This window comes from Ursus arctos, unplaced genomic scaffold (assembly GCF_023065955.2).
Source record: "Ursus arctos isolate Adak ecotype North America unplaced genomic scaffold, UrsArc2.0 scaffold_5, whole genome shotgun sequence".
NCBI lineage: Eukaryota > Metazoa > Chordata > Mammalia > Carnivora > Ursidae > Ursus > Ursus arctos.
Window position 1 is genome coordinate 44,855,266 of NW_026623067.1, and position 27,378 is coordinate 44,882,643.

General features: G+C 35.4%; 1 protein-coding gene across 3 annotated transcripts in view; it reads right to left on the minus strand.

Moving 5' to 3' along the window:
- Positions 1–858: 858 nt before the first annotated feature.
- Positions 859–27,378, minus strand: part of SLC38A9 (solute carrier family 38 member 9) — a 76,697-nt gene continuing 50,177 nt past the window's right edge. For all 3 annotated transcript variants that reach the window (XM_026498952.4, XM_057307100.1, XM_057307101.1), the window contains 5 exons: positions 18,405–18,511; positions 8,400–8,513; positions 6,684–6,832; positions 3,080–3,169; positions 859–1,669 (listed from right to left, as the gene is read on the minus strand). In XM_026498952.4, the coding sequence (XP_026354737.2) occupies positions 1,504–1,669; positions 3,080–3,169; positions 6,684–6,832; positions 8,400–8,513; positions 18,405–18,511 (626 nt within the window). In that variant the 3' untranslated portion in view covers positions 859–1,503. The remainder of the gene's footprint in view (positions 1,670–3,079; positions 3,170–6,683; positions 6,833–8,399; positions 8,514–18,404; positions 18,512–27,378) is intronic.

The following is a 27,378-nucleotide window of genomic DNA, read 5'->3' on the forward strand; positions in this document are numbered from 1 at the left end:
CTTTCAAATTTTCATGAGACTTTTACAAAGAGAACTTTAAGAAATGCCTATTTTAAGAAATACCATGATTTTTCCATATACCTGTCTATGGAATGGACAGAAAGCTTTCCTGAAAGAAATTATGGCTGGTCTCAAATCCTGGGCTCTTTACTAGGCTTAAAAAAGACCATTTCACCTGTCTTTCAAAAACCGTTTTGCCTGTCTTTCTTAAAAGAAGTAACATAAATCTACACATTATCCTGGGATGTGGGATGTGTATTAACAAAATACACTTTTTAACGTTAGCCTAAAATTAGAGAAATCTAACCTCTCAAGCTGAACATGAAGGCTGTATTACATGGAAGATACAGATTTGAATTCTGGTTTAGATTTAAGTTTCAGTGAAAAAGAGGAGAGAGTTAATTTCAAGAATTTGGATTCCCTAATCCTTTTCTCAGATCCAAAGAGACTTTCTTATGGGGATTTAACCTCTACCATTCCAGTTAAAAAGTAAGGGGGGGGATGTCCCCTTCTTGGAAGTCTTACCTCAAAAAAGATTAGTCCTTTCCTGTGGTAAAGAGACACTTCAACCCCTCACAACATGCTGGGAAGGAGGCCTCACTCTTCTGGCCCCTTCTCCATTTCCTTTCTCCCCTGTAGGGACTCATGTACCCAACATTCTCTGCCATGGTTCCTACATGCTTCCCCACTGGTCCTGTCATGACATCCTGTGCAATGCTCAGGGATTCAAAAAGCAAAAGAGCCCTCTTGGGTCAACGGGGACAATCATACTGGTTCCTATGCAAAATTTGGCTGAGGGAGCTAGAATTTTGACCTAAGTTACTAGTACTAGTTAGAAAAAAGAAGTCAGACACAAAAAACTCTCCTAGTTTGTTTATTTTGTGTAAGTTTCATGACCAAAGAGCCTGTACTGACATTCTTTCTCTCTCTCTTTTAAATAGAGACTAAGGATGCAGTTAAGAGTTCACTCTATTAACACTGATGCCATGGAGATTTCTTTTTACAAATGAGGTATTTGGTTTACTGTCCGGACACAAACAGTACCTGTTTGGATAAACTGCAGAAATGGTCTAGCAAGTAATAAAATGAAAGTGAATACATTGAAATATAAAAAAGAAATAGCATCTGGCAATAGTTGCTGTGATACCCTGAGAATCTTTACTGTAGTCAAAATAGACCCACCCACCTTATAACTGTATAAAGCAAAAACCAGCACGACTTTTCATAAGGGCATACACTTCTACTCAGAAAAGACAATGAAAATGAAGGGGTGGTGAATATGAAGAGAAACAAAGATCATTCTTCTTGCCCCTTTCTCTCCACTCTAATCAAAATTACTTATTCATGGACCACTATTTCCCCTTCCCCCCTTTTTTCCACCAAATTGTCCCAGGAAAACATTTAGAATTACAGCAACAACAGCATTTACAAGTCAATTTATGTGGAACTGTTGTCAAAGTTCAAAATGCCATGAAAGATCTTGAGAAGACATTGGGGAGTATTTCACATAAAAAACTGAACAATCAGGTTAGCCAGGCCCAAAATGATGATGAAAATGTGAAAGATTAACTTCGGCCATGTCAGACGGTCTTCTTGGTGGAGGGAAATTATATAGATGAGAGATGGATATATGAATACAAAGGCCAGGCCGCATGCTGCTCCTGAATACCTGCAAAATAAAAACTTTTTGGGTTAATTATTCATCTTGCATTTTGCCTTTTCTGATTTACAGTTAAGGTTAATATATTACAATTTAAACCCTCTTCAGTCAGATATTGCAACAAAGTTATTTTTGATTCAACTGTTGACATAAAGCATTTGAGTTGAAAACATTTTACTTCCTAACCTAATATAAAATATTATTTCCTGTTCATCCTTATAACATCTGCTTGACAGAGTTTTTTTATTCATCTCTCCAATCTCCATATCTCCATAGTTCTTCTGTGTCTCCGTGTTTGTGGCTGCTTCCTCAGAAACATCTGGAGATAGTCTTCCTATCTTTGATCTTTTCTAAACTAATTATGCATTCTGTGTTTCTGCAGGACTGCTAGCATCTGCTTAAGAATGAGAACAGATGAGTACCTCTGTGGTGTTCCGCATAATTATCAAAGATAATAACAAAAATATCTCAAGACAAGACCGGAACTTTCTTCCTCCTTACCGTATCCTCAGCTTAACAGAAACTTCAATGAGCACCAGGATAATACTCTCCTTTTGTTTCCTGCTACTTTTTTAGGTAAGGGTCTTCAAAAAAGTGACTCAGCCCTGCTTTCTAGAGGTCGAGGAAAAGAAATCAGATCACGGTAAACCCCAGTTTTCCATGAGAATCTGAGTTCACAATTTTATTCCCCATCTACTCAACCTATCAGTGTTTTTAGAGAAAGTATATTAAGTAAAGAGCCATCTGGGATCTAAACTCCCATCTAAACTCTTACTTTCCGACTGCAACTCACAGTGAAATTATGTTATTGAGTAGAAATGGGTTAAAAAAGTTAGACTACAGCCACACTGAGATGATCCTAACTGAAAAAGAGCAGACTGCTCCTAAACCAGAAGAGGAGGTTGCACAGAAGAAAAAGATATCCCAGAAGAAACTGAAGAAACAAAAACTTATGGCCCAGGAGTAAATTCTGCATAAAATAAACGCAAATAAAAGTAAAAAGAGCATAGCAGTTGTCTTTATTATTAAACATATTTCAAGTATCCTTAAAAAAAGAAAGTTACAACACAGCCTTAACAAATGAGAGACCTCCAGGTACTCAAGCAGTTATACATTATATATTAAAATTTTTTTATTTTGGATAAAGAGAAGAAGGTACAACAGGAAAATGACAAGAAAAAGAAGAGAAAGGGAAAGATGTCTAAGGGATAATGGGGCTGCTAGATTCAGGAAGAAGCAGTGTGATGGAAGTAAATGAACACCTTCACTGACACCAGGGAACGACATTTGAATGTTACCAGTTTTAAAAACTCACAAGAATTTTGTACAATTAAATCAACAATGACAACAATATCGACAGGAAAAGCATAAAAATTAAGAACAATACATGAAGGGTCACAGTTCTCTTATAGGCTGTACCTTATGATTCCTCCTATGTTTGGATAGAAACAGGCCATGATCACTCCAGCTCCCACAATAATTAGATTAAGAATCAGCACGTGGAAAATGCTAGAAGTTGAAGAGAGAATTTGGAGGAAAAAATAAAAACAGGCAAATTGTAGCCATTAATATGAGAATAAAATTCATTATTAACATCTTTAAAATGAGAATGTCTTAAACTTGACAATAAAATCATAGCGAAAATAGAAGGCAACAATAGCACTCAATGCTGGTGACGGCACAGTGACACCGGACTTTGTCCAAATGTAAGAACAGGTTAAGATTTGTAGAACAAACTGGTAGTATGCATCAGAGTTCATGCTCTTTATTCTATAATTCCATTTGGAATATCTTAAGGCAACAAATAAAATTGAAACTATTAACATAAAGATATTTGTGGCAAAAACAGAAGTATCCTACATATACAGCAAGGTAACAATTTCCTTGATGGAATATATTAAAAATTATTCAAAATAACTTATCATTGTTACTTAGATGGTAAAAATTCATCTAGGCAACTTGGAAAAAAAACTAGCTAGATATTCACTACACAAGAAAATCTGAAAACATTGGAAAAAATATCAGAAGGAAATACACTGAAAAGGCAGTAGTGATTCCGTTACGATTGGGATTTGGAGTGATTTTTCCTCTTTTCTGTATTTAACAAACTTGTTATTTTACAATATTCTTTTGTATTTTATTTTTATAATTAGGAAAATAAATTATATTAAGGGAAAGGCAAAATGGGCAGGTTTTCATTTTTCAGATTCAGCCACTTAAAGATATTCAGAGTGTTTACCATGAATAGAAAAATAATGTAGATAAAATTGGACGCTCAAGAAATGACTCCATTTCCCAAAAAGATGATTCTTAAAAGCCAAATTTACACATCAAAGCAACCTTGTGAGCCCAAGTTATCAGAGGGTAATTAATCCCAGATAAAGATTACAGAGAGAATAAAAATGAGGAAAATTATTAACACAAATAAGTAGTTAGTCATACATCCTGATGAATTACAAAGATATTCAGGCTTCCAGATCTTGCTATTTATCCAGAAACTCCAACTTTAAAATTGCTCCAGAGCTGTGAGACAATGGCTGGGCCTCTGTTATTTCTGTATTGTAAAAGGAAACAACTTTGTGTATTTTACAAAGAAGTGGTTCTCACAGTGTAACCACGAACCCCAGGGAAGTTCCCAATACCCTTTCAGGAAGTCACTGAAATAAAGATTAATTTCAAATCATAAAAGACATTACTTGCTTTGCAAAAGCAATTGTTAGTACAACTGCTGGCCCCTTAGCATGGAGAGGCAGTTGCACCTGTGTACCTTACTGTGTACCTTACTGCCAAACATTGACAAAAAGCAGATCTTCATAAAAAAGTAAAATTAGTTTCATTAAATCTCATGCTTTGAACACACAACTTTTTTACTATTCTGTGTGATCAATTAGGAAGTATATAACACAGCATATCTGCTACACAGTGAAGTACAACAGTTGTCTTGAGGAAAAGTACTTGTGCAACTGAGCTGGAGAGCGACGTAGTCCTTTTTTCCAAGGAATGCTATTTTTACTTGAAAGGCAGACAAACTGTAGTTTTTCAGATTGGGGTATTTGACAGATTTTTTTTTTTTTAAATGAACAATTATGAGCTTGTCACTTCAAGGAAAACAATTAGTGGTCTGTGTGGTCAATGATAAAATTTCAGCTTTCAAGTAAAAATTAGAATTTTGGATAGCTTGTATTTGCCATCCTGAGCTTGACAGTTTTCCAGTATTTAAGGACTTTTATAATGAAACTGGTAGTGATGTTACGAATGTGGGTTTTGATATTATATAATGAAGTGTGGAAGAGCTGCAGAACTCAGTGAAATGATATTTTCCAAATGATTAAACATGGTACAAAAACATGCATAGGTAAAGGATCCAAAGTGTACTACAGACCAATGGGTTTTAATATCAGTGAGTTTCTGATTCAATTAACTTATAAGAAACTACCACTTGTTAAGGTTTGGCATAGTACCAAAGAAGAATATCCATAATAATCTGAAAAGGCTATTAAAAGTACTCCTTTTTCCAATGTGTCTGTGTGAGAGTAGATTTTCTTCATATATTTAAAAGAAAACAACATATTGCAACAGATTGAATGCAGAAGATAAGGGAATCCAATTATCTACTAGCAAAGCAGGTATTAAAGAGTTTTGAAAGTGTGGGGCTGCTTGGCTGGCTTAGTCGGAAGAGCGCACAATTCGACCTCAGGGTCATGAGTTCAAGCCCCACACAGGGTACAGAAATGACTTAAATAAATACAACTTTAAGAGTGTAAAGGAGGTGCTGAGCCCAAAAAGTATGCTCTGAAATATGCAGTCTGTACTTTTAACTATAGGATAAATGATAGTGTGTTGTTGGTGGTAGAGAAAGAAATGAAATGTGAACACGAAAGGGAACTTCCAGATTATTTTCAAGAGCAAAAAGCATTCTAACAGCCACCATTATGCAAAATAATGACAGAAAGCAGGAATAATGCATTTACCTAGAGTTTTTTTCATCTATAACTTCATTGTATTTATTTTATTTTGGTGAATGTAAACATAACACAGGGCATAAACACAATAGGAATCTTATATGTACTGAAATCCAATCTTCCAGACGAGCAATGAATGTTACAACTGTAGCTGATGCTACTGTCAATGCTAGAGAGGTGGTACCTCTTGACTTTTGCTTTTACAAGTTTTTGTTTTTAAACCAACATATTTATACTAATTATTTACTTAATGAGGGAACAGATTGCATCAGTTCACTTCAAAGAACTGATGAAGATCTTTTGTTTAATTGGGTACCGTAAATGTAATTTTAAAAGTTTTTATCCAAAAGTTTTCTTCATTTAAGACCATTTATTTTAAAGTAAAATAGGTTAGGACTGGGTATTTTTTACTAAGATGAATCTCTACTAAAACTTAATGTTAGAGTAGGAATTAACCAGGAATCCAAAATGAAGTTCCAGGGAAACCGTGAAGCAGTATATGGAAATTTCTCTTGAATGAAGGTAAGTGACTTTGATTTTCAAAAGGAGTCAAAACTGCTCCATCACCAATAAAAGATTTAAAATTACAGTAGTTACAGAAGCAAATAGGAATTTAAACTTGTTGTATATCTCACCTTCAATTCTAAGCAACTATGATTTATGTAAAAATGCATGAATGTTAATAAATATACAAGTACATATCAATAACCAATAATTAAAATAAAAGCATTGCTTCTCATTAGCCATACATTGCTAATACAGGTACTATATACTGTTAACTTCCTGGCAATGTGCAGATTAATGGCAAATACATTGTAAGATAAATATAGTTAGTATCAGAGCTAACATAACCATACTAGAAGGAACTAACTTAAATCATTCTGGACAAGGAAGCAGCTTTCTAATTTTCTCAGGGAAAAGAACACCTGTGATCTACCCTTAGTAACCATTTTCATTAGGCAAATTTTTATAGCAAAAGGATCAGTCACATTTTAAACTGACCTGTTTGCACAGTCATTTGTTGCTTGGCACATCCTGCTGGTCAAGAGAAGAGCCCTTACCTAGGATAAATGTCACCGAAGACATGGCCCAATAGTTGAACACGAGCCAAATAGCCTAGGAGTGGGTATACAGTCATCATCTGGAACAGCAGGAAGATCCTTGCAATGAAGGACAGGATGTCACTGCTAGGGAAGTTGTCTAAAAAATTCTAATCCAAGAAAGATAATGAAGTAATGTTAAAAATCAATTCAGCACATACAAATTTATAAAACTGAATGTCTTTTGCTTATTTGGAACATAGGTACCACTCAAGTTTTGGTTCGTGGACCGGTGCTCATCCACGAAGTATTTGTGAACTATTATTTTTCAATAAACTAAGTACAAAAATTGAAATATAAACATCATAGAAATTTGACATTGCCACATCTTATTTTACAAAAGTATCAGTCTGCAATCGATTTGACATGAACAACAACAAAGAACAACAACAAAGAAAACCTTGCCCTTCATAGTCTCAGAAGCACTGCTCTGTAAGGTACAAGCATAAATCTGTTTTAATACATTTAAATGGCTAATTTAGTTCAATGCACTTGATCCTGACTAGTTCTCTTGCTTTTCCTCCCCTGAAACACTTCCAAAGTAAAGACTATAGAATAATGTGAGAGTATAAGTATCACCTAGTATCATTATTATTCATAGCCTATAACTAAAAATAAAATGAGTGATTTCTATTTCCTTTCATAATTTTCTCCATTTCAGTTTGGCATCTAAAAGGAAAGTTAATTACTCAGAATTTTTTTGTTTCCTTTCAAATACAAATACCATAGATATTCCTATTCCCAAGAGAGTGGGCTTTATATGGGATTGTTCACATCAGGGGAATTTTCAGCAAACATTCGGCTGCCAAAGAACTTCTGGAGTCATGGAAATCAAGAGAAGAACATTTCAAGCTATCGTAACAGTAATAATTCAAACTTATTTCTCTTATAAAGATGAGAACATTATTAACACTATTATGCTGAAATAACTCTTATAATTCATCCAAATAAATCATAGTGTATATTCCACTACACTCTTATTAGAGGAATTTCTTCTGACTAGAAAGAAACTCATCTGTAAAATGCTATTTTTGTGAGAAATTCGTCAGTCACATTAAACTATTCCTAAGTTTATCATGGGTCAAATCAAAGAAAGTATTACTTATGCAACTTTTTTGTAAAATCTTTTCTTCTATTCTTTCCGTCTCTCCCTCTCTTTTTAACAGCCAAATAGTCTTTCTTTGTTTTACTGTCTGCCACGCTGTACAAAAATGAGCATCAGACCTATCACTAGGGACTGATAAGCAAAGATAACAGATTATCCAGGACATTTCCAGATCTGGGCTTTGGAAAATAAGGAGGTTGCATGTATTCCCAGCAGAGGTTTTATAAATTCATAAAGAGCACCAGTAACAGTTTTCCAAACAAAGAGAAATACTATGTTCATAATAATAGGTATTATCTATTTTGAGTACCACAAGGGAGCAGCAGGCAGTATGCTTTCTCGAGAGTCTCTTTAAAAATCTATGGTATATGTATTATACCAGTTAATGCAATAGGAAACTGAAGTTTAGAAAGGATGGGGAAGGTGCCTAAAATCTCACATGCAAAGAAACAGTAGAGATGGTATTCAAACTCTGGTCTGTCTGGTATTATAACTTGCTACCGTATCACCCCGCCTGCTCTGCAGATAGGAAGGTGTAAACAATCACAAAGAGAGGGTTCCTAGTGCCTTACCTGCTCTATGCAATCCTTGGTTAATGGCGGTGAAGGAAATGAAGCAAAAACCAGGACTCCAATATAGAGGTAAGTTAATGTCACCAGCATATAAGCAATGGACAAGTCCCTCACCTGTAAAAAGAGAACAAAATGCTCTAACACTGAATGTATTTGCAGTTAAATCTGCCCGAATAGACTAAATAAGAAAACTCAAAAATTCAAGATTTATATTTTGATTGTGTGTGTTTTTATGTACATGCCTTCTATGTATCCAATCTGTTCACAGAAAGTAGATAAAACAAAATTCACATACATCACAAGTAGTCTGACAAATTTTTTTTTTTTACTGTTTTGGAGCACGTAGATTAAGTTACCCTATCCGTTGGAAGATTTAGTAAATTAACATAAATGGTGGCTTAACAAAAAAATATGACTAATTTCTAAGGTAATTTATTTACCAAATTGTAAGACATTTGATGAAAAATAAAAGCTAAGGGACCAGAAAGCAAAAACAAGCCACCTTCAGTATGCCCTACAGAACTAAAAAAATTTTTCTTTCAGTAAATTGACTTTGTTAAACCATCAAAGCATGCCCAGCTGAAAGAAACTGGTACAGTATTAAAACATATTTAATAAAGAAGGAAAGCTAGTTAAAGGGCAGACAGTAAGCAGGTTATCACAGACAAGCTTACCAAACCTAAACAGTAAACAAAAGGAAATCAAAAGGCAGCTGTTCCAACAGCTGCACATTGTTATTATTGGAATCAGTAAACAAATACAGCACATTAAATAAAGTGGGTTGCTTTCTTCCACTGCTGTTCCCACCCTCCTGACCTCCTACCCCCATGTGAAGGAAAAAGCTCCAAGATATTTAATGCAGCCGGCTGTCAGATCCAAACAGAACAGATCCCACGGCTCACAAATCTGGTCTCCATCATCGCTAAAGTTACAGCCAAACAATTCAGCACAACTAAATTATGGCAATAAGCCTATTCATTTTTCATTTTAAACACAAATTGCTTTGAAAGCTAAGAAAACAGATAAGAAAAAAATTACATACAATTTTACTTTAGTTTGATAACACAATAAGGAAAGTGGACATTTGGCATTAGGGAGCATTTGTGATTTTTTTTGACAACTCTTCTCCTTAAATGGGCTGAGCAAGAGCAGAAAGTTATAAACCTGAATGTTGAAAAATTCACTTAAAAAGCAAGTAACAAGCTACAAGAAATCCTAAGTTTAGGTCTAAATAGACAATCAGCTTGAAAACAAACCAGAGATTCCAGACCCTGAATTAGATGGTGGACTTGCCTATGAGGAAGCCACAGGAACTTGGATTATGCAGGTTGGTTCTAGCATTCTCAAAGAGTTTCTAATTGTTTAGGGTTGAGAAAGGAGTCTTCAAGGGGCTTTCACAGTCTTTCCTCTTTAGTTTGTGAAAGGCCCATTTCAGGCTAGACTTCAGTCGCTCCTAAAGTTGTTTCATGGCTTTGTAGAGAATGAACAGAAATGAACAAGGTAACTCTACCTTTCATATCAAAGGGTAGTAGTCTCCCATTATGATGTTTAAAAGTCATTCTACCTTCAACCTACTCACTGTGACTCAAAAACAGAGGTAGTCTTATAAAATGCAAAATCTTGGGAGGCCAAAATAGCTGTGTCAGAAACAGCTATATACAAAGTGGGACAGCTACCATTTCATGGACAGTCTTTAGTCTATATGGCACCTGATCACCCTTATTCTGGTCAGGCATTCTGCAAAGACATGTACCTTAGTAGACTTTGGGGGAAAGTCTGATGAAGATAATAAGGCTAAAGTGCAACAGCTTCCTGATAAGTCAGTTTTGCCTTCTGCTTTCCTGTTCTTACGGTACTGTACACATACCTGAAATACAACATCTACTAGAGTGCACTGCAGTTATCACTAGTTTTTATTATATAAGTAATCTATGCTCATGAATGAAAGATCACAAGTGGAAAAAAAAAACTGTCCTTCAATACCCAAAAAGTAGGCAAGGTTAATAGTTTTTGTATCATGTTGGTATTTTAATTTTTCTATGTCTAAGTTGGTTAATACCCCTAGACTATGAGATCCTTGAGGGCAAGGACTGTGTCTTTTTCATCTTTATACCCTCAATACCCAGAACAATACCTGGGACAGAGGAGGAACCTGGTAAATACACAGGAAAAATAATAACTACGTTGCTTATAGTTAGTAGCCAGTATTAAAGTGGCTAGGTGCTAGGCTATGCACAAAGCACCTTACATGTATAATCTCATTAAATGTAGGTGCATTCATTTTCTTCATTTTATAAATGAATAAACTAGTACAGCAAGGTTACAAAACTTGTCCACGGTTACAGAGTTAAGTAGCTGGCGAAGTCAGTATTCAAACTAAAGATGTTATGGCTCCAAATTGCATGCCCTTAGCTATTACAGTGGAGAGATGATCAGTCTTGAATGCATCTGTGTCACAGTTAACAAACAACAATAAAGAAAACAAAGGTAGGGGTGCCTGGGTAGCTCAGTTGGTTAAGCATCTGCCTTTGGCTCAGGTCATGATCTCAGGGTCCTGGGATCAAGCCCTGCATCGGGCTCCCTGTTCAGCGGAGAGCCTGCTTCTCCCTCTCCCACTCCCCCTGCTTGAGCGCGTGCTCTCTCTCCCTCTCTAGCAAATAAATAAATAAATAAAATCTTAAAAAAAAAAAAAAAGAAAACAAAGATAAAGAGGTAACAAGTTACAAGTAACAAAGAATACAGCAGAGTGCACACAGATTCAAGAGAAATACTAAAATCAGAACAGTTCTATTTTACAGTAGTCTAAATGTATATTCAATGCAACTAGGTCAAGAGTTGCATATCTGTTTTCATCTGAAACTACTCTAACGAACAGAAAAGATGTTTTAATATGAAAGCAGCTGAGGTTTAGCATGATCCTGGGAAACATGCCACCTATGAATACCATGCACACATGTGGGTTTTGCTATTCTCTGGCTTGAACACAAGCCATCACTGTACTAGGCCTGGAGATACAGCCTCTTAAAAGTCCGATTAATGGAAAAGGGAGAAAAAAGGCCATCTTTTAGACAGCAAGTCTCAAAGTAAAAAATGTACTTAAAAAGAGGCACAAGTGACAATATGAATCCTACACATTGATTAGGTAATCCACTCTGCCTTATGAGTAAGAACGGCTGGCCAGGTGATGGGAAGAATGCCACCACAGAATGAGGACTAGCTTTACCAGGGGGCACAAGTGGTGCTGGAAGCACATTCTGCTTCTCGAATATGGTTTATAATTTGTTCCACATACCGTTCATAGTGAAAATACTCTGCAGTGGAGCATTTACCAACAAAAATGACAGAAACTGACCACACAGACCTACCCCAGACATTTACATAAAGACTTCTGATGATGTATAGTTAACTATACAGATTAATACGAAGCAGCAAAAAGTAAATAACAAATTAAGATATAAGGCACTGCAAATCGTTTTTAAAGAACTAGCATGGTGTGAAACTAAATAAAGACAGGCAAAACAAAACAAAAGAAGCACTGTATAGGTTCTAATTCAAACACGATGAGGAATACCAAGAGGTTAGTCCACAAATCCAGGATCATTTCCTAGATGGTTATAGAGACTATATATTCCAACGATAAAGGATGAGTTGAATGATCTTCAACTCTACACTTTTTTTTCTTCTGGTAAGGTATGCTTTACGAAGGAATAGAAATTATATCCTATTTAGTAATACATAAAAAAAACTATGTTTCGTGAGAAAAAAACTCATGAAATTAAGCCGAACTTAACAAAGCTGGAAAATCTGATCATTACACCTATTTAGGAGCCACATTATTTTCCTCCTTCACAAATGTCTTTAGATCCAAGTCTAACTACAGTTTATACAGAAGAAAAAGAGGCCTTTTTATTCTTTTCTCTTCTCTACATTTAAGCCTTTGTTTACTAAGCTCTGAATGACTAACACAACATTAACATTAATAATTCAGAGTCCCTGACAAGCTTCCCATTTTCTTTTTTTTTTTTTAAGATTTTATTTATTTATTTGTCAGAGGGAGAAAGAGAGACAGAGCACACGCGCGAGCACGTGAGCAGCAGGCAGAAGGAGAAGCAGGCTCCCCGCTGAGCAAGGAGCCTGACCAGGGACTCGATCCCAGGACCCCGGGATCATGACCTGAGCTGAAGGCAGATGTTTAACCAACTGAGCCACCCAATTGTCCCAGCTTCACATTTTCTGACTTAAATCTCAAGAAAATATATATTAACCAGACTTCTAGGGGTCAAGTCACTTACTGAAACCTGCTGAAAAGTATAATCATTAAATAAACCAAATGACAATTTTTTTCTCAGAATATAGAACCCATTTAGCTTAATTTATACAAGTACATAAGCCAATTTCAGCACAATCAAAAGGAGAGTTTATATATTTACAGGTACTTAACGTCTTCAGAATTTTGTTGGCAAAAAGTGTTAGCTTTACATTACAAAATGTTAACTTTATCATTAGTAGTTACTAATATTTTAAGAAGTTAACATGAAGTCTAACTGATTTTTTGAAAGCTAGACTATACTTCATACCCTAGTTTCAATTAAGACAATAAGAAACCATCATCCATTTAAACTTTTAAGCTTTTTTTAAAAAAATATTTGCCACAAGACAAAAGTTAGGTCAAATTTTGTCAGCTGAACCTCACATACTAGTTCTACAAAGTGCTAGTCCCAAAAGGGAGCAGAAATAGGAACCCATTTTATGGTATTTACATATAAAAAACAGATTTCAAGGCCCATTGAGTGTTCTAGTAAAAAAGGCAGAGAATCTTCCTGCAATCCTTGGGAGACCATGAACTGAAATGTCTATCTCTCCATGCGGTCCTGAGCTTCTCCCATTGGGGAATGCACATCTCCAGATACACTGGTGTAAATTTCCAGAAAAGTGATTCTACTTACCAGTTTTAGGAAGCACAAAGTAGAGGCCATCCTCTTTTTTCATAGTAGTATGACACTAAAACTGCCTGGACACCTCTTTGAGGAAGATGTGGTGGCAGCTGCAGCACAGCTGGGGTCCACCTGCTCCTGCCTTACCACTGTTTGCTCTCACCCAGGAACAAGTTGGTCAGAAAGCTGTGCACTGCAGCCATAGCTTACAGATACCAGAAAGACTCCCGTAAAACCTGAGGTGGGAATTCACTGAATATATAAATGCCCTGGAGAATCTGTGTGCTGACTTGATCAGAGGCACAAAGGAAAAGAATATCGAAGTAGAAGAACAAGTTCGGATGCCCACCAAGACTCTGAGAATCACTACGGAAAAACTCCTTGGGCTGAAGGTACTAAGATTCCTAAGATTTTCAGAAGTTGGTTCTAGACAAGGATCTACAAGCCACTCACTGACTTGCACAGCCCTTCAGAGATTATTAAGCAGATTACTTACATCAGTACTGAACAGTTGAAGTCACTACTGTGGATACTTACACCAACTATTTCAATAAATTATCAGTTGTTAAAAAAGCATGTGATGTGATCATACAATCTATGAGAAAAATTAACTGTTCCATGACCTTTAACAATTTTTGTCGAAACATTAAAAACTCTCACTGTTGGTTACAAATGTATAATAGCAAAAGTACTATTTATTTAATATACTATTTTATTTTTTTAAAAGATTTTTTATTTATTCATTTGAAAGAAAGAGAGCACGCAAGAGCATGAGCATGAGCAGGGGAAAGGGTAGGAGGGAGAGGGAGTAGTAGACCCCCCCACTGAGCAGGAAGCAGATGTGGGACTTGATCCCAGGACTCTGGGATCATGACCTGAGCCAAGGCAGACACTTAACCGACTGAGCCAGCTAGGCGCCCTAATATACTATGTTAAAACACCATAAACATTGAGAATTAAAGTGTTTTTTTTTATTTGTAAAAACTTACCAAGGGCATTTTGAACTGTTTCCTCCTTCTCATGGTAAAATTACAATACAGAACAAGCATCTTTTCCATGTCTTAGTGAACCGTCATATTCCTTTCTTCTAAGTTTGCATCAGCTTCCATCACTTCATCCACTGTGCCTTCATGTTGTGAAGTATCTCTCAGAATTCTTTCAATGTGAAAATTTCTGACAGTGCCACTTCCTTGGGGACAACTTCATTCTTCTCATCACAACTACTTTCCGCATTTGTGTTGATAAGTTCACCTTCCCCAGGTCCCCAGGTGCTTCTGGCTGCACAGAGTCTCTTGAACGTCTACCTTCCCACAAGCAGAGGTTTCTTTTACGATTCTATTTATGTTTCATTCAAATTTCATTTCCAGCATTTTCACTTTTTATTTCATTATTGCACTTTCACATTTGTTTGTCCATTTTCTCTCTCGATTTTCTATTTTTGTAAAATATGTGGATTTACCACCAGGTAAGAAGGAGGTAACTCAACTATCTGCTTGGCAGTCTATGTGTAAAGTGAATGACAGATATGTAGTGACCAATAAATGAAAGACTTTGAAAGAAGTGATGTGATTGGTAACAACAGATCATGATATACGTCTGTTATTTATGTGGTGATTTGTGAATTGAAGGGCAGGTAGTTACTACTTTATGTAGATACTCAAATTTCAAATCCTGTGGTAATTAGAATTTGAACCACGCTGTTAAAGGTCCTGAGGTAATTTAATGAAATCACAGTAACTGAAAGTCATGCATATAGGAAATGTGTAAAGTGAGGTTTGCCTGTCATTTAACTCATTACTTTAAGACTTTTCTAAGACAAACTAGAGTACAGTAAAAATGTGCATGCATGCTTAAGATGAAATACAAGACTTCAATGAAATTGTGTTCTTCACCTTCAGATTCCCAGGTATATGAGGTATTCTCTGTCATTAGGAGACTTTAGTGATAAAGTCTGAGAAGCAGAGCCTTACGGATAGAATGATCCAATACGTGAGACTCCTAACTCGCAAAGTGGGTTTCTAGGGCACTTGGTCTAAGTTGGCCTAAGAAAAGATTTGATTAGTGTAGACAGGTGACTTACATGGCACCAAGGAATACATTATTAATGAGATATATATTACTTCCTATGAAGATGAAACAGGTATTTTCCACATATCTTTCTAAACTTCCTAAAACTTGGAGTAGGTAGCTTTGCTCAAGTGTCAACGAGTCAGGGAACTTGTGAAGAAGGAGGAAGGGATTAAAAAGTATATGCTTATTTTCCCCTTACATCCCAAAGTTCCAAATGCTTACTTAGGATAAACAAGATTTTCTTTCTATTCCCTCAGGAGATTTAAGACTGTTTATGACCAAAGTTTAAGTATAATAAGACTAAACATTTCCAAGATAAAAATTAAATTTAGGGGCACCTGAGTGGCTCAGTCTGTTAAGCACCTGGCTTTGGCTCACGTCATGATCTCAAGGTCCTGGGATCAGGGCCCCTGTCATAGGGCTCCCTGTTCGGTGGGGAACCTGCTTCTCCACCTGCATTTCGGCCTGTTTCTCTGTCTGCCTCTGCCCCTCCCCCCACTCGTGCTCGCACACATGCTCTCAAATAAATAAAATCTGAAAAAAAATTGAAAAAAAAATTAAAATCTAGTGCAGTGATGAGAGTAAAGATAAGGGAGAATTGATGTGGTTCATTATGTATTTTTCTGAGGATCTATTATTAGCATTATAGGAAGAAATCTTGGAGAAGAGTTAATATGTTCTCATTGCAAAACAAGTTTTAAGACACTGGAAAGAATCTGAAGGGGAAAATATTTTCTCCTATTAGGTGAGAGATCCACAGTCTAAATGTAAGGAGAGAAGGTACGAGGGATATAGAAACAAAAAGTTTGTAGCTGCTACTATATACCACAGCATGTTAAATACTTTTCCTATTTTATAATGTTTAGTTGTGATTAAAGCCCTGAGAGGTAGGTATCAAATAATGCTATTTTTATATCTGAAAAATTAAAGAGTATGGAAAATCCAGATTAACTCAATTCTAACTCCATTCACAGGTAATATGCCAGATGTGTTACCAGATAAGAGTAAACATGAAAATGGTGGAGTTAGATTTATATTCTTGCCCTAATTTGAGAGCTAACTTCCTTCTCCTTAGGATTTTTGCCTTCATAATGACTCTGCCAAACATAACTTGAAGTCTTCTCGGAATCCCCAGGCACAGTGAGCTCTTCTTCCTTTGTATTTCAGTAACAACTGTACAGACCTCTTTAAAGCTTCACCATGATTTTTCGTTTACATGGTTAGAAGCCATCAGATTGATTTCGAAATCTACAGACAAGGCCACAAGTAAGTGGCTAACTTCTGCCTGCTTTGGGTTCAGTTTACTCTTCTTTCTCTAGTATCTTAAGGTAGAAGGTTAGGCTACTGATTTGAGATCTTTCTTCTTTTTTAATGTAGGTATATACAGCTATAAAATTTCCCTTCAAGCACTGCTCTAGCTGCATCCCGTAAGTTTTGCTATGTTGTGTCTTCATTTTTAGTAATCTCAAAGTATTTTCCAATTTTTCTTATGATTTCTTCTTTGACACGTTGCTTATTCAGGAGGCTGCTATTTAATTTCCATGTATTTGTCAATTTTCCAGATTTCTTTGTTCATGATTTTAAATTCAATTCACTGTGGTCATAGAACATACTTGGTATGATTTCAATCCTTCTAAATTTATTGAGATTTATTTAATTTCCCAGCATATGGTCTATCTTGGTATATGTTCCACAAGAATTTGAAAAGAATGTGCATTCACCTATTGCTTAGAGACCTTTATAAATGTTAATTAGATCAAGTAGGTTGATATTGTTTTGGTTTCCTATATCCTTACTTACTTTCTATTCCATCAACGATTAAAGGAGGAGTAATGAAATCTCCAATTATACTAGTGAATTTGTCTATTTCTCCTTTCTGTTTTGACAGGTGCTGCTTCATTTATCTGGAAGCTCTGTCCCTGGGTGCATATATATTTATGATTATTATGTCTTGTTGATGGATTGATCCCTAAAGATCATTTTGTACTGTTGCTCTTTATCTCTAGTAACACCCCTTGCTCTTAAGTCGACTTTGTCTGATATTAAAACAGCCACTCTACCTGTATGTTTAGTGTCTCCATGGTATATCTTTATATTTAAAGTACATAGTTGACCTTTGAACAACATGGGTTTGAAATGCGCAGGCCCACTTATATGCAGATTTTCTCTAACAGACATAGTACAGTACTATAAATGTATTCTTTTTCTTATGATTTTCTTAGTAACATTTTCCTTTCTCTAGCTTTCTTTAGTATAAGAATACAGTATATAATAAATAATACATAAAAAATACAAAATATGTGTTAATCAACTGTTTATGTTATCATTAAAGCTTCCAGTCAACAGTAGGCTATTAGCAGTTAGGCTCTGGGGGAAAGTTATACACGAATTTATGACTGCGGGAGTGGGGGATGCGGTAGTCAGCACCCTTAATCCCCATCTTGTTCAAGGGTCAAATGTAGTCAGGTTTTGATTTTTAATCAGTCTGATATCTTTTAATTGCAGTATTTAGACCATTCATATTCAAAGTTATTATCAATATGATTGGGTTTAAATCTATTATCTTATTATTTGTTTTCAGTTTGTCCCATCTATTCTTTGTTTCTTCTTCTTTTTTTAATCTTTCAGATAACCTGGGTATTTTAAAAAGATTGTATCACCACTGTTGGCTATTAGCTATGCCTCTTCATTTTTTTAGTGATTACTCTACAGCAGAGGTTGACAAAATATGGTCCATGATGAAATCTGGCCCACTGTCTGTTTTTGTAAATAAAGTTTTCTTGAAACATAGCCACCATGCATTTGTTCAAATACTCTTTATGGTTACTTTCATGACACAGAAGCAGAGTTGGGGAGTTCTAACAAAGACCATAAGGCCCACAAGGCCTAAAGCAGTTATCACTAAACCTTTATAGAAAAAGTTTGCTGACTACTATTCTATGCTTTAAATTTAAGAATTAAGATCCAATCACAAAATTCAATTCCTCTGACAATTACTCACATTGTTTTCTTGGTTCTTGTTGTTCTTCAAGAGTGTAATAATACAATTGTGAATAAAGAAAGCAAGGGTAAGCACTCCAGTCAGCTGTGGAAACTGAAATCTTATCTCTAGGAGAAAAAGAGAGTGAAAAAAAAAAAAAAAAAAAAAAAAACAAGACACAACACATTAAAACTGACAGCTAGAAAATGAATGTTAGTAGCCAAAAGTTGACTGCCAAAAATTAGTTGCATCTGCTTTATCCAGGAAATAAGAATATTGAGATGTCTTTACAAAGCTCCTCAAGGCTAGCATTATACTTGAGCAAAGTACTTGAAAAGGGAAAGAAAAGGAATCAAGAAATGACTACTCTGTGAGGGCACTTCACATCAGTTATTGCTGTTTGAGGTCACACAACTAGTATGTGGCATAGCAGGATTCAAATTAAGAACTCTAAAGGTCTTCCTCTTCTAATACTTGAATTTGACAGAAAAACACTTTTAGAAAAGGAATCAGAAAAGGGAAAATTGGTCATTTAACATTTTTTAAAGGCTAATCTAAAAAGCACTGGTTAAAAATATTAGAAATAACAAATGTCTACACAGAGGGGAACGGTTAAACTATGATACAGTTGCTCTGTGGTATATAGTGTGTAAGAATTATGTTCTAGAGGAAGATTTTATGCTATGGCAAATGTTTACGACTCAAATAGCATGTATAGTATGATTTTACATTTATTTTAAAAAGTTTGTGTGTATATATACATATGTATGCTAAGAAAAAAGACTGGAGGGATAAGCACAAAAGTTTAAATAGTGGTTATCTCTGGCTAGTTGAATTTATTTTAAGTTAATCACTTATCTATATTCTCTAAATTTTCTACAATAAAGTCAAAGTTAATATGAAATAAAAATAATAAAATAATAAATATTTCAAAAGCACTGCCAATTTTTTTTGAGGTTTGCTAACACAAAAATGAAAAACTGCTTTTATGTAGAATAAGACCAAGATTTACATGAAAACAGAGCTATATCTAGGCAAAGTAGGTGCCAAAGTGGAGAACAACCCGTCTCGGGGGGTTCTTTAGTATAAAAAGCACAAACAAGAAAAGAAAGTCTGCTGACTTTTTGCCATACTATTTAGGAAAGGAAATAAGAATAACTAAGAATCAAGCACTGGCTATGAAAGAAATCAGGTTGTAAGAGTTTAAAAATTATATGCTTTGGTTTTCCATTAAGTTTTTGTTGGTCTGTTAGCTTTTATCTAAATTTTTATTTGAAGAAGCAATTCAAAGTCTATTCTGGAGCGCCTGGGTGGCTCAGTCAGTTAAGTGTCTGCCTCTTGGTTTCGGCTCAGCTCATGATCTGAGGGTTGTGAGATTGAGCCCCATGGTGGGTTCTGCACTAGGCATGGAGCCTGCTTAAGATTCTCTCTCTCCCTCTCCAGCTGTGCCAACCCCCCAACCCGTACACACATGCTCCCTCTCTAAAAACAAAACAAAAACAAAACCAAAATAAAACAAAAAATTTTCTCAGGAAAATTCTCATCTTTTCTGTCTATAATCTTTTAACTTTTTTACATCTAAGCAATCAAATAAAATGTGGGGGCAACTCCCACTTCTGTTCTAAAAAAAATTAAAAATTTTTAAAAAGATTTTATTTTTAAGTAATTTCTACACCCAAAGTGGGGCTTGAACTTACTTCAAGATCAGGAGTTGCATGCTCTACCAAATAAGCCAGTCCAAGCCCCCCCACCCCAAAAAACCAACTCTTAATACATTGGGCATACAACTTTTTTTGATCATTTCAGATCAAAGTCAGCATTATATTTATATAATAGTAAGAGAGGTACCATTTTTGGAAATATGATAAAATTATTATTTACATGACTTTATTCTTTGCAGAGCAAGAACTGAAAAACTCTGAAGTAAGAATTCAAAGTCATCAAATCACAAAGGAAGAGAGCAAAAGAGAAAGAAAGGAACAAAGGAATTAAAAAGCAACAGAAATCAATTAATAAAATGGCAATATTAAGTCCATACTTATCAATAATTATTTTAAATGTAAATGGACTAAATTCTTTGTCAACCAAAGGATGAAGAGTAGCTGAATGGATAAAATAACAAGACCCAACCAGATGCTGCCTACAAGAGACTCACTTCAGCTTTAAGGACACACATAGACTGAAAGTGAAGGGACAGAAAAAGATATTCCATGCAAATATAAACCAAAAGAAAGCAGGGCTATATGTATATCCAACAAAACAGACTTTCAACCAAAGACTGTATCAAGAGACAAAGAAGGTCATTATAATAATAATAAAGGGATCAACTCATCAAACCTTTGCAAATATTTATGCTCCCAACATAGGAGCACCTAAGTACATAAAGCAAATATGGGGGTGCCTGGGTGGCTCAGTTATTAAGCGTCTGCCTTCGGCTTAGGGCGTGATCCCAGGGTTCTGGGATCGAGCCCTGCATTGGGCTCCCTGCTCCGCTGGGAGCCTGCTTCTTCCTCTCCCACTCCCCCTGCTTGTGTTCCCTCTCTCGTTGGCTGTCTCTCTCTCTGTCAAATAAATAAATAAAATCTTTAAAAAAACAAACAAAACAAACAAAAAAACAAATAGGAATAGATCTGATGGGAGAAATAGATAGCAATATAATAATAGTAGAAGGCTTCAATATACCACTTTTAACAATTAATAGATCACCCAGACAGAAAATCAGTAAGGAAACATTGGACTTAAATGATGTTACACCAGATGTACTTGACAGACATTTACAGAACATTCCATCCAATAACAGAATACACATTCTTCTCAAGTGCACATGGAACATCTCCAGGATACATCACATGTTAGCCCACAAAATATGTCTCAACAAATTTAAGAGAACTGAAATCATACCAAGCTTTTCTTCCAATCACAATTGTATGAAACTAGAAATCAATTACAGAAAAAAACCAAACAAACTGGAAAATTCACAAATATGTGGAGATTAAGTAACACACTACGGAACAACCAATGAGCCAAAGAAGGAATCAAGAGAGAAATCAATATGTTGAGACAAATGAAAGTGGAAATACAACTTACCAGAACTTAAAGGATGAAGCAAAAACAGTTCTAAGAGGTCAGTGTACAGTGATAAACATCCACATTAAGAAACAAGAAAGATCTCAAATAAACAACCTAACTAGATGCCTGGGTGACTCAGGTGGTTGAGCATCCGACTCTTGATTTTGGCTCAGGTCATAATTTCAGGGTCTTGGGATCGAGCCCCATGTCAGGCTCTGCACTCAGTGGAGAGTCCGCTTGAGGATTCTCCCTCTTCCTCTGCCCCTTCCCCTGCTTGAGCACATGTCCACTCTCTCTAAAATAAAAAAATAAACCTTAAAAAAAAAAAACCCAAACAACTTTATACCTCAAGTAATAATGAGAAAAAAAGAACAAATTAACCTACAGAAGAAAGGAAATAACAAAGATGAGAGCAGAAATAAATGAAATAGAGACTAAAGAGACAATAGAAAAGATTGAATAAACTAAGCTGGTTTTTTGAAAAGATAAACAAAATAGATAAAACTTAAGCTAGATTAAACTAGAAAAAAGAGAGAGGACTCAAAAAAATTATAAACGAAAGAGGAGACATAACAACTGATACCACAGAAATACAAAGATTTATAAGAGACTACTGTAAACACTTATACACCAACAAACTGGACAACTTAGAAGAAATAGATACATTACTAGAAATATACAAACTACCAAGACTGAATCATAAATGGAAAACATGAACAGACCAATTTCTAGTGAGGAGATTGAATCAGTAATAAAAAAATCTTCCAATAAAGAAAAGTCCAGGCATGACCAGATGTCTTCACTGGTGATTTCCAGCAAACATTTGAAGAAGAATTAATACTAATCCTTTTTAAACTCTTCCAAAAAATAAAAGAGGAGGGAACACTTCCAAACTCACTTCATGAGGCCAATATTACCCTGATCCTGATATCAAATTCAGACAAGGACACTACAAAAAAAAAAAAAAAAAAGAAAATTACAGGCCAATATCCTGATGAACATAGATGCAAAAATCCTCAACAAAACATTAGCAAACTGAATTCTATACCATGATTAAGTGGGATTTATTTCAGGGATGCAAGGATAGTTCAACATCCATAAATCAATCAACGTGATACACCACATTAATAAAACAAGGGACAAACATCATATGATCAGCTCAAAGGATGCAGAAAAAGCATTTCACAAACTTCAACATCCATTTATTATAAAAACTCTCAACAAACTGGGTATGGAGGGAATGTACAACAACATAATAAAAGCCATGGCCAACATACTCAACAGTGAAAAGCTGAAAGCTTTTCCTCCAAGATCAGGAATGAGACAGGAAGCCCACTCTCACCATTCTTATTCAACACACTACTAGAAACCCTAGCCACAACAATTAACTAAGAAAAAGAAATAAAAGGCAGCCAAATCAGAAAGGAAGAAGATGATGTTATATTATATATAAAAAACTCTAAAGACTCCACAAAAAAACTCTTACAACTAATAAATAAATTCAGTAAAGTTTCAGGATACAAAATCAATACGCCAAAATCTGTTGCACTTCTGTACACTAACAATGAACCAATAGAAAGAGAAATTAAGAAAACAATTCCATTTACAATAGCATCAGAAAGAATAAAGTACTTAAGAATCAATTTAACCAAAGAGGTGAAAGACCTGTAAGGTGAAAACTGTAATACAGTAATGAAAGAAACTGAAGAAGACACAAATAAATGGAAAGAGATTCCATGTCCATGTTTGAAGAATTATTACAGATAAAATGTTCATGCTACCCAAAGCAATTCAATGCAATCCCTATTAAAATTCCAATGACATTTTCCACAGAAATAAACAATCCTAACATGCGTATAGCATCGCAAAAGACCCTGAAAGCCAAAGCAGTCTTGAGGAAGAGCAAGACTGAAGGTATCACAGTCCAGATTTCAAACTATAGTACAAAAGCTATTGTAATCAAAACAGTATGGTACTGGCAAAAAAGAGACACAGAGCTCAATGGAACAAAAGAGAATGCCCAGAAATAAACCCAGACATAAATGGTCAATTCATTTATGTTAAAGGAGCCAAAAATATACAAACTAGATCAGTCATCACCCACCTCTCAATTATCACCTCAGCAGTGCTTTAGCACATCCACATTCTGACAGTATTTTCATTAACACTGCTTTTCTACATATTCTGTTGGTTCAGAGAGAGTGAATAAATGAAGCTACAGCACCTCTGACCTCAACTTATTATTATTGTTGCTATTATTATTATTATTGTTATTGTTGTTATTATTATGCATTTGAGCTTACATTATTATTATTATTATTATTATTATTATTATTATTATTATATTATGCATTTGAGCGTACCAGCCCCATTATGAACCCTACTTTCAGGCAGGGAATTATAGGACTATTTCTCCTCTACCCTACTGACCTCCTGGAGTCATAGAAGACTATCTCCTACTTCAGCCAACCTTAAATAAAGGGGAAGGAATGTCTCAATGCCACTAGTTATTTTTAGCTTAAAAGAGAAGGCTCTTCATGACTGGGACTTTGCCTCTTTATCCTTATCTGTAATCACTTCCCAACTAGTATTCTTTCATTCCAGCCACCCAGATTCTTGTAATTTCCTAAATGGCCTTGTTATCTCAGGCCTTAACTGTTGCTTTAACATGTTGTTCTATTGACCTGGCATACATCCCGTCCACCAATTCTTCATTTAAAGAACTCCTTTTGGCCCTAAGAACCCTTCTCTGATTTCTAATTTTTATTTACATGCAATTCCTCTAGATTATTGTCTCTTAGATTTCTTTCTTTCTTTTTTTTTTTTTTTTTAAGATTTATTTATTTTAAGAGTAGGGGACGCGAGCAGGGTCAGGGGGAGGGTTAGAGGGAGAGGGAGAGATGCAGATTCCCCACTGAGTGCAAGCCAGCCATGGGGCTTGATCCCACGACCCTGAGATCATGACCTGAGCCAAAATCAAGAGTTGGACCCTTAACAACTGATCCACCCAGGCGCCCCTCATTTTTATACTGCTCCTACTTCGTGTCCTGATATCTTTTATAGATTATTCTAATGGTATCTTAGATTTATTTCTACACTATGATCAGTAATTCACAAATTGGTCTTACTGCTCAACTAACTGTAAGTTCCTGGAGGGAGTGAGCCACATCTCTTTTTGACAACGTATGGCACATAATCAGAGGTATTCATTTATATTAAGAATAAAGGATTTCAGCCATGTAAGTGGTCAAAATTCTATTTTAAACTGTTCTTCAGAATGATTTTGATTTTTGCTAAGATCTTTGTTTTCAATAAGCTCCCTTCAGTATAGCTGATCTTTCCTATCTTTCAGAGCAATCAACTTCTATTACCTCTAAATGCTTTCTGAAGCAACTTGATCCTTTTCTAACCATGGCAGGTGATACCAGTGTTGTTTCTAACTTGTCAAATTAGGATAAGTAAAAATCCAGCCTTTTCCAATTAACCAACAAAAACTCTTCTTGAGTAACTTTCTTAAAAACCTGAGATTCAACAGTTTCAGTGAGATACAATTCATATGCACTTCACCCATTTTAAAGTATACAACCATTTTGGAAAGCCATTTGGCAATATCAACCAAAGCAGAATATACACATACCCTTTGACCTTGCAAATCCATTCTTATGTTTATACTCAAGAGAAAGCTGTCATATTTTCACCTTAAGATATGTATAAGAATAAAGCACAGCAATAAACATAATACTAAACAACTGGAAACAAATGTCCCTGAAGAGTAAAAAATAAACAAATTGTGGGTATAGTTATACAATGAAATACCAATGAGAATGAACTACAAATAGGCACATGGATCAATATCACAATTCAATGTTGATTGGAAGAAGCCAGACACTAAAGAACATATGTTCTATATTCCTTTTACATGACTTAAAAAACAAAACACAGACAAAACCAACCTTTGGGGTTAGAAGTTAGAACAGTTGTTAACTTTGTAGAGAGATAGCACCTGGTAGGCATAATGAGAGGGACTTCTGGAGTGCTAGTTTTTGCTCTGGTGCTGGGTATCTGGTACATTGTGAAAACTAATCAAACTGTATACTTAAGAGTTGTGTACTTTTATATGTGTATGTTATGCCTCAATAAAAAGTTCAAAAACAAAAACAAAAAAATGGTAGGGCCTACATGTAAAAAAATATGAAAACAGATATTCCATTTTATTTGGAGGCATTATTAAGCATCAATGAGCGCATGGTAGAATGTAGTCTGCTCCTAATGGAAAGTTAATAAAAAAAACCATGTAAAGCATATGTGGTTAGAAAATTATTTTTTCTGGTTGCAGATAAACACAATGCTACTACCAACCAAATGGCATATCTCTGCATAATCCTTGGCGATCAGTGTCTGAAGTCTTTCTGCAATCAGTTTCAAAGCATTTAACAGTTTTTCATTTTAAAAATGTAGCCCTAAATGAGTACTAGTTGTTAAATGTATCACAGGGTTTCCAACAAAAAACAGCATTCTCTTGCTTTATACCTCCCATCCTGAAGCCTGTTTCCCACAGGTAATTATACCTCTTCAGCACACTTTAAATTAATAATCTATCTTATTTTTAATATGCTTATATTCCTTTTCCTTTATTTTTAAAATTTTTGACATAATCCATTGATTTTCCACCAGAAGACTTTAATCCTTTTATATTATTACCACCACTCACATTTTCTCATCCCCTATCCCCCCAATAAAATCTTAATTCTAATTTTGATTTTGTAAAAATCAATATTCAGTGTTTTAATTTTCATGATTATTCTGTATTATTCACAGTTAAGCCATGAAATGTATTATCTTTATATTTTCTTATATAAAACTACTTTTGTTGGCCTGTTTTTATGGAGGTTTATGGAGATTTGGAGGTATTTCCTTTCAGGTTGCGTCTATTTAACACTAATTTTTCCCCAGACTCTCCAAAAGAATGGTAAAACCTCATTCTATACAACACATCAAATAGTCTTTTCCGTTTCATTTTCCTTTTGGATAAAATGCCTCCTGGGGCCCTCTGTCTGCTGCTGTGATCTGGGCAGGTTGCTTGCTACGCCTGCTGCACAGCTGTTTCGTAGGATAGCCCTTCACCACTACTGTGAGGATTTTGTGATTTACTGCTTTTTTGGTGGAACACATTTGCAGTATTTTTTTGTGAGAAAGAGTGCATGGAAGGTAAAATTTTGTGAGACTTTACCTTCTGAAAATATCTATTGTACTCTAACACTTGAGGGAGGGTATGGTGGGATTTAGAATTTTAAGTTAAAATAACTTATTCTGAGACCTTCATGACACTTCTCTCTTCTAGTTTTAGGAGTTGTTAAAAAGCCTGAGACTATTCTGACTCCAGATCTTTTGTATAAATCTGTTCTTTATCCCTAGAAGCTTTCAGGTCTTCTCTTCATCCATGGTGTTCTGAAATCTTACGATGATATACTTTGGTGTGGGTTTTATTCAGTGCTGGGTACTGTGGGACCTATACCTCTAGAAACTCATGTTCTTTGGTTAGCAGGAAACTTTTTAAATTATTTCTTTGGCAATTTCCTCCCTTCTTCATTTTCTCTATGTTCCATGAAACTATTTTCAGTTATTAGGCTACCTGGATTAATGCTTTAATTTTCTTATCTTTTCTCTGCTATTTTTCCTTTTTTGCTTCCTTCCTTCCTTCTTCTCTTCCTTCCTTCCTTCCTTCCTTCCTTCCTTCCTTCCATCCATCCAACCATCCATCCATCCATGATTCCTAAACCACTTTTTGGGAAGTTGGCTTTATCTTCCAAATTTTCTCTGTATTCTTAATTTCTATTATATTTTTGGTTTCTAAGACCAACCTCCCTCCTTCTTTCCTTCCTTCCTTGGCACCCAAATGCTGTTTCATGGATATAATACTTTCTTT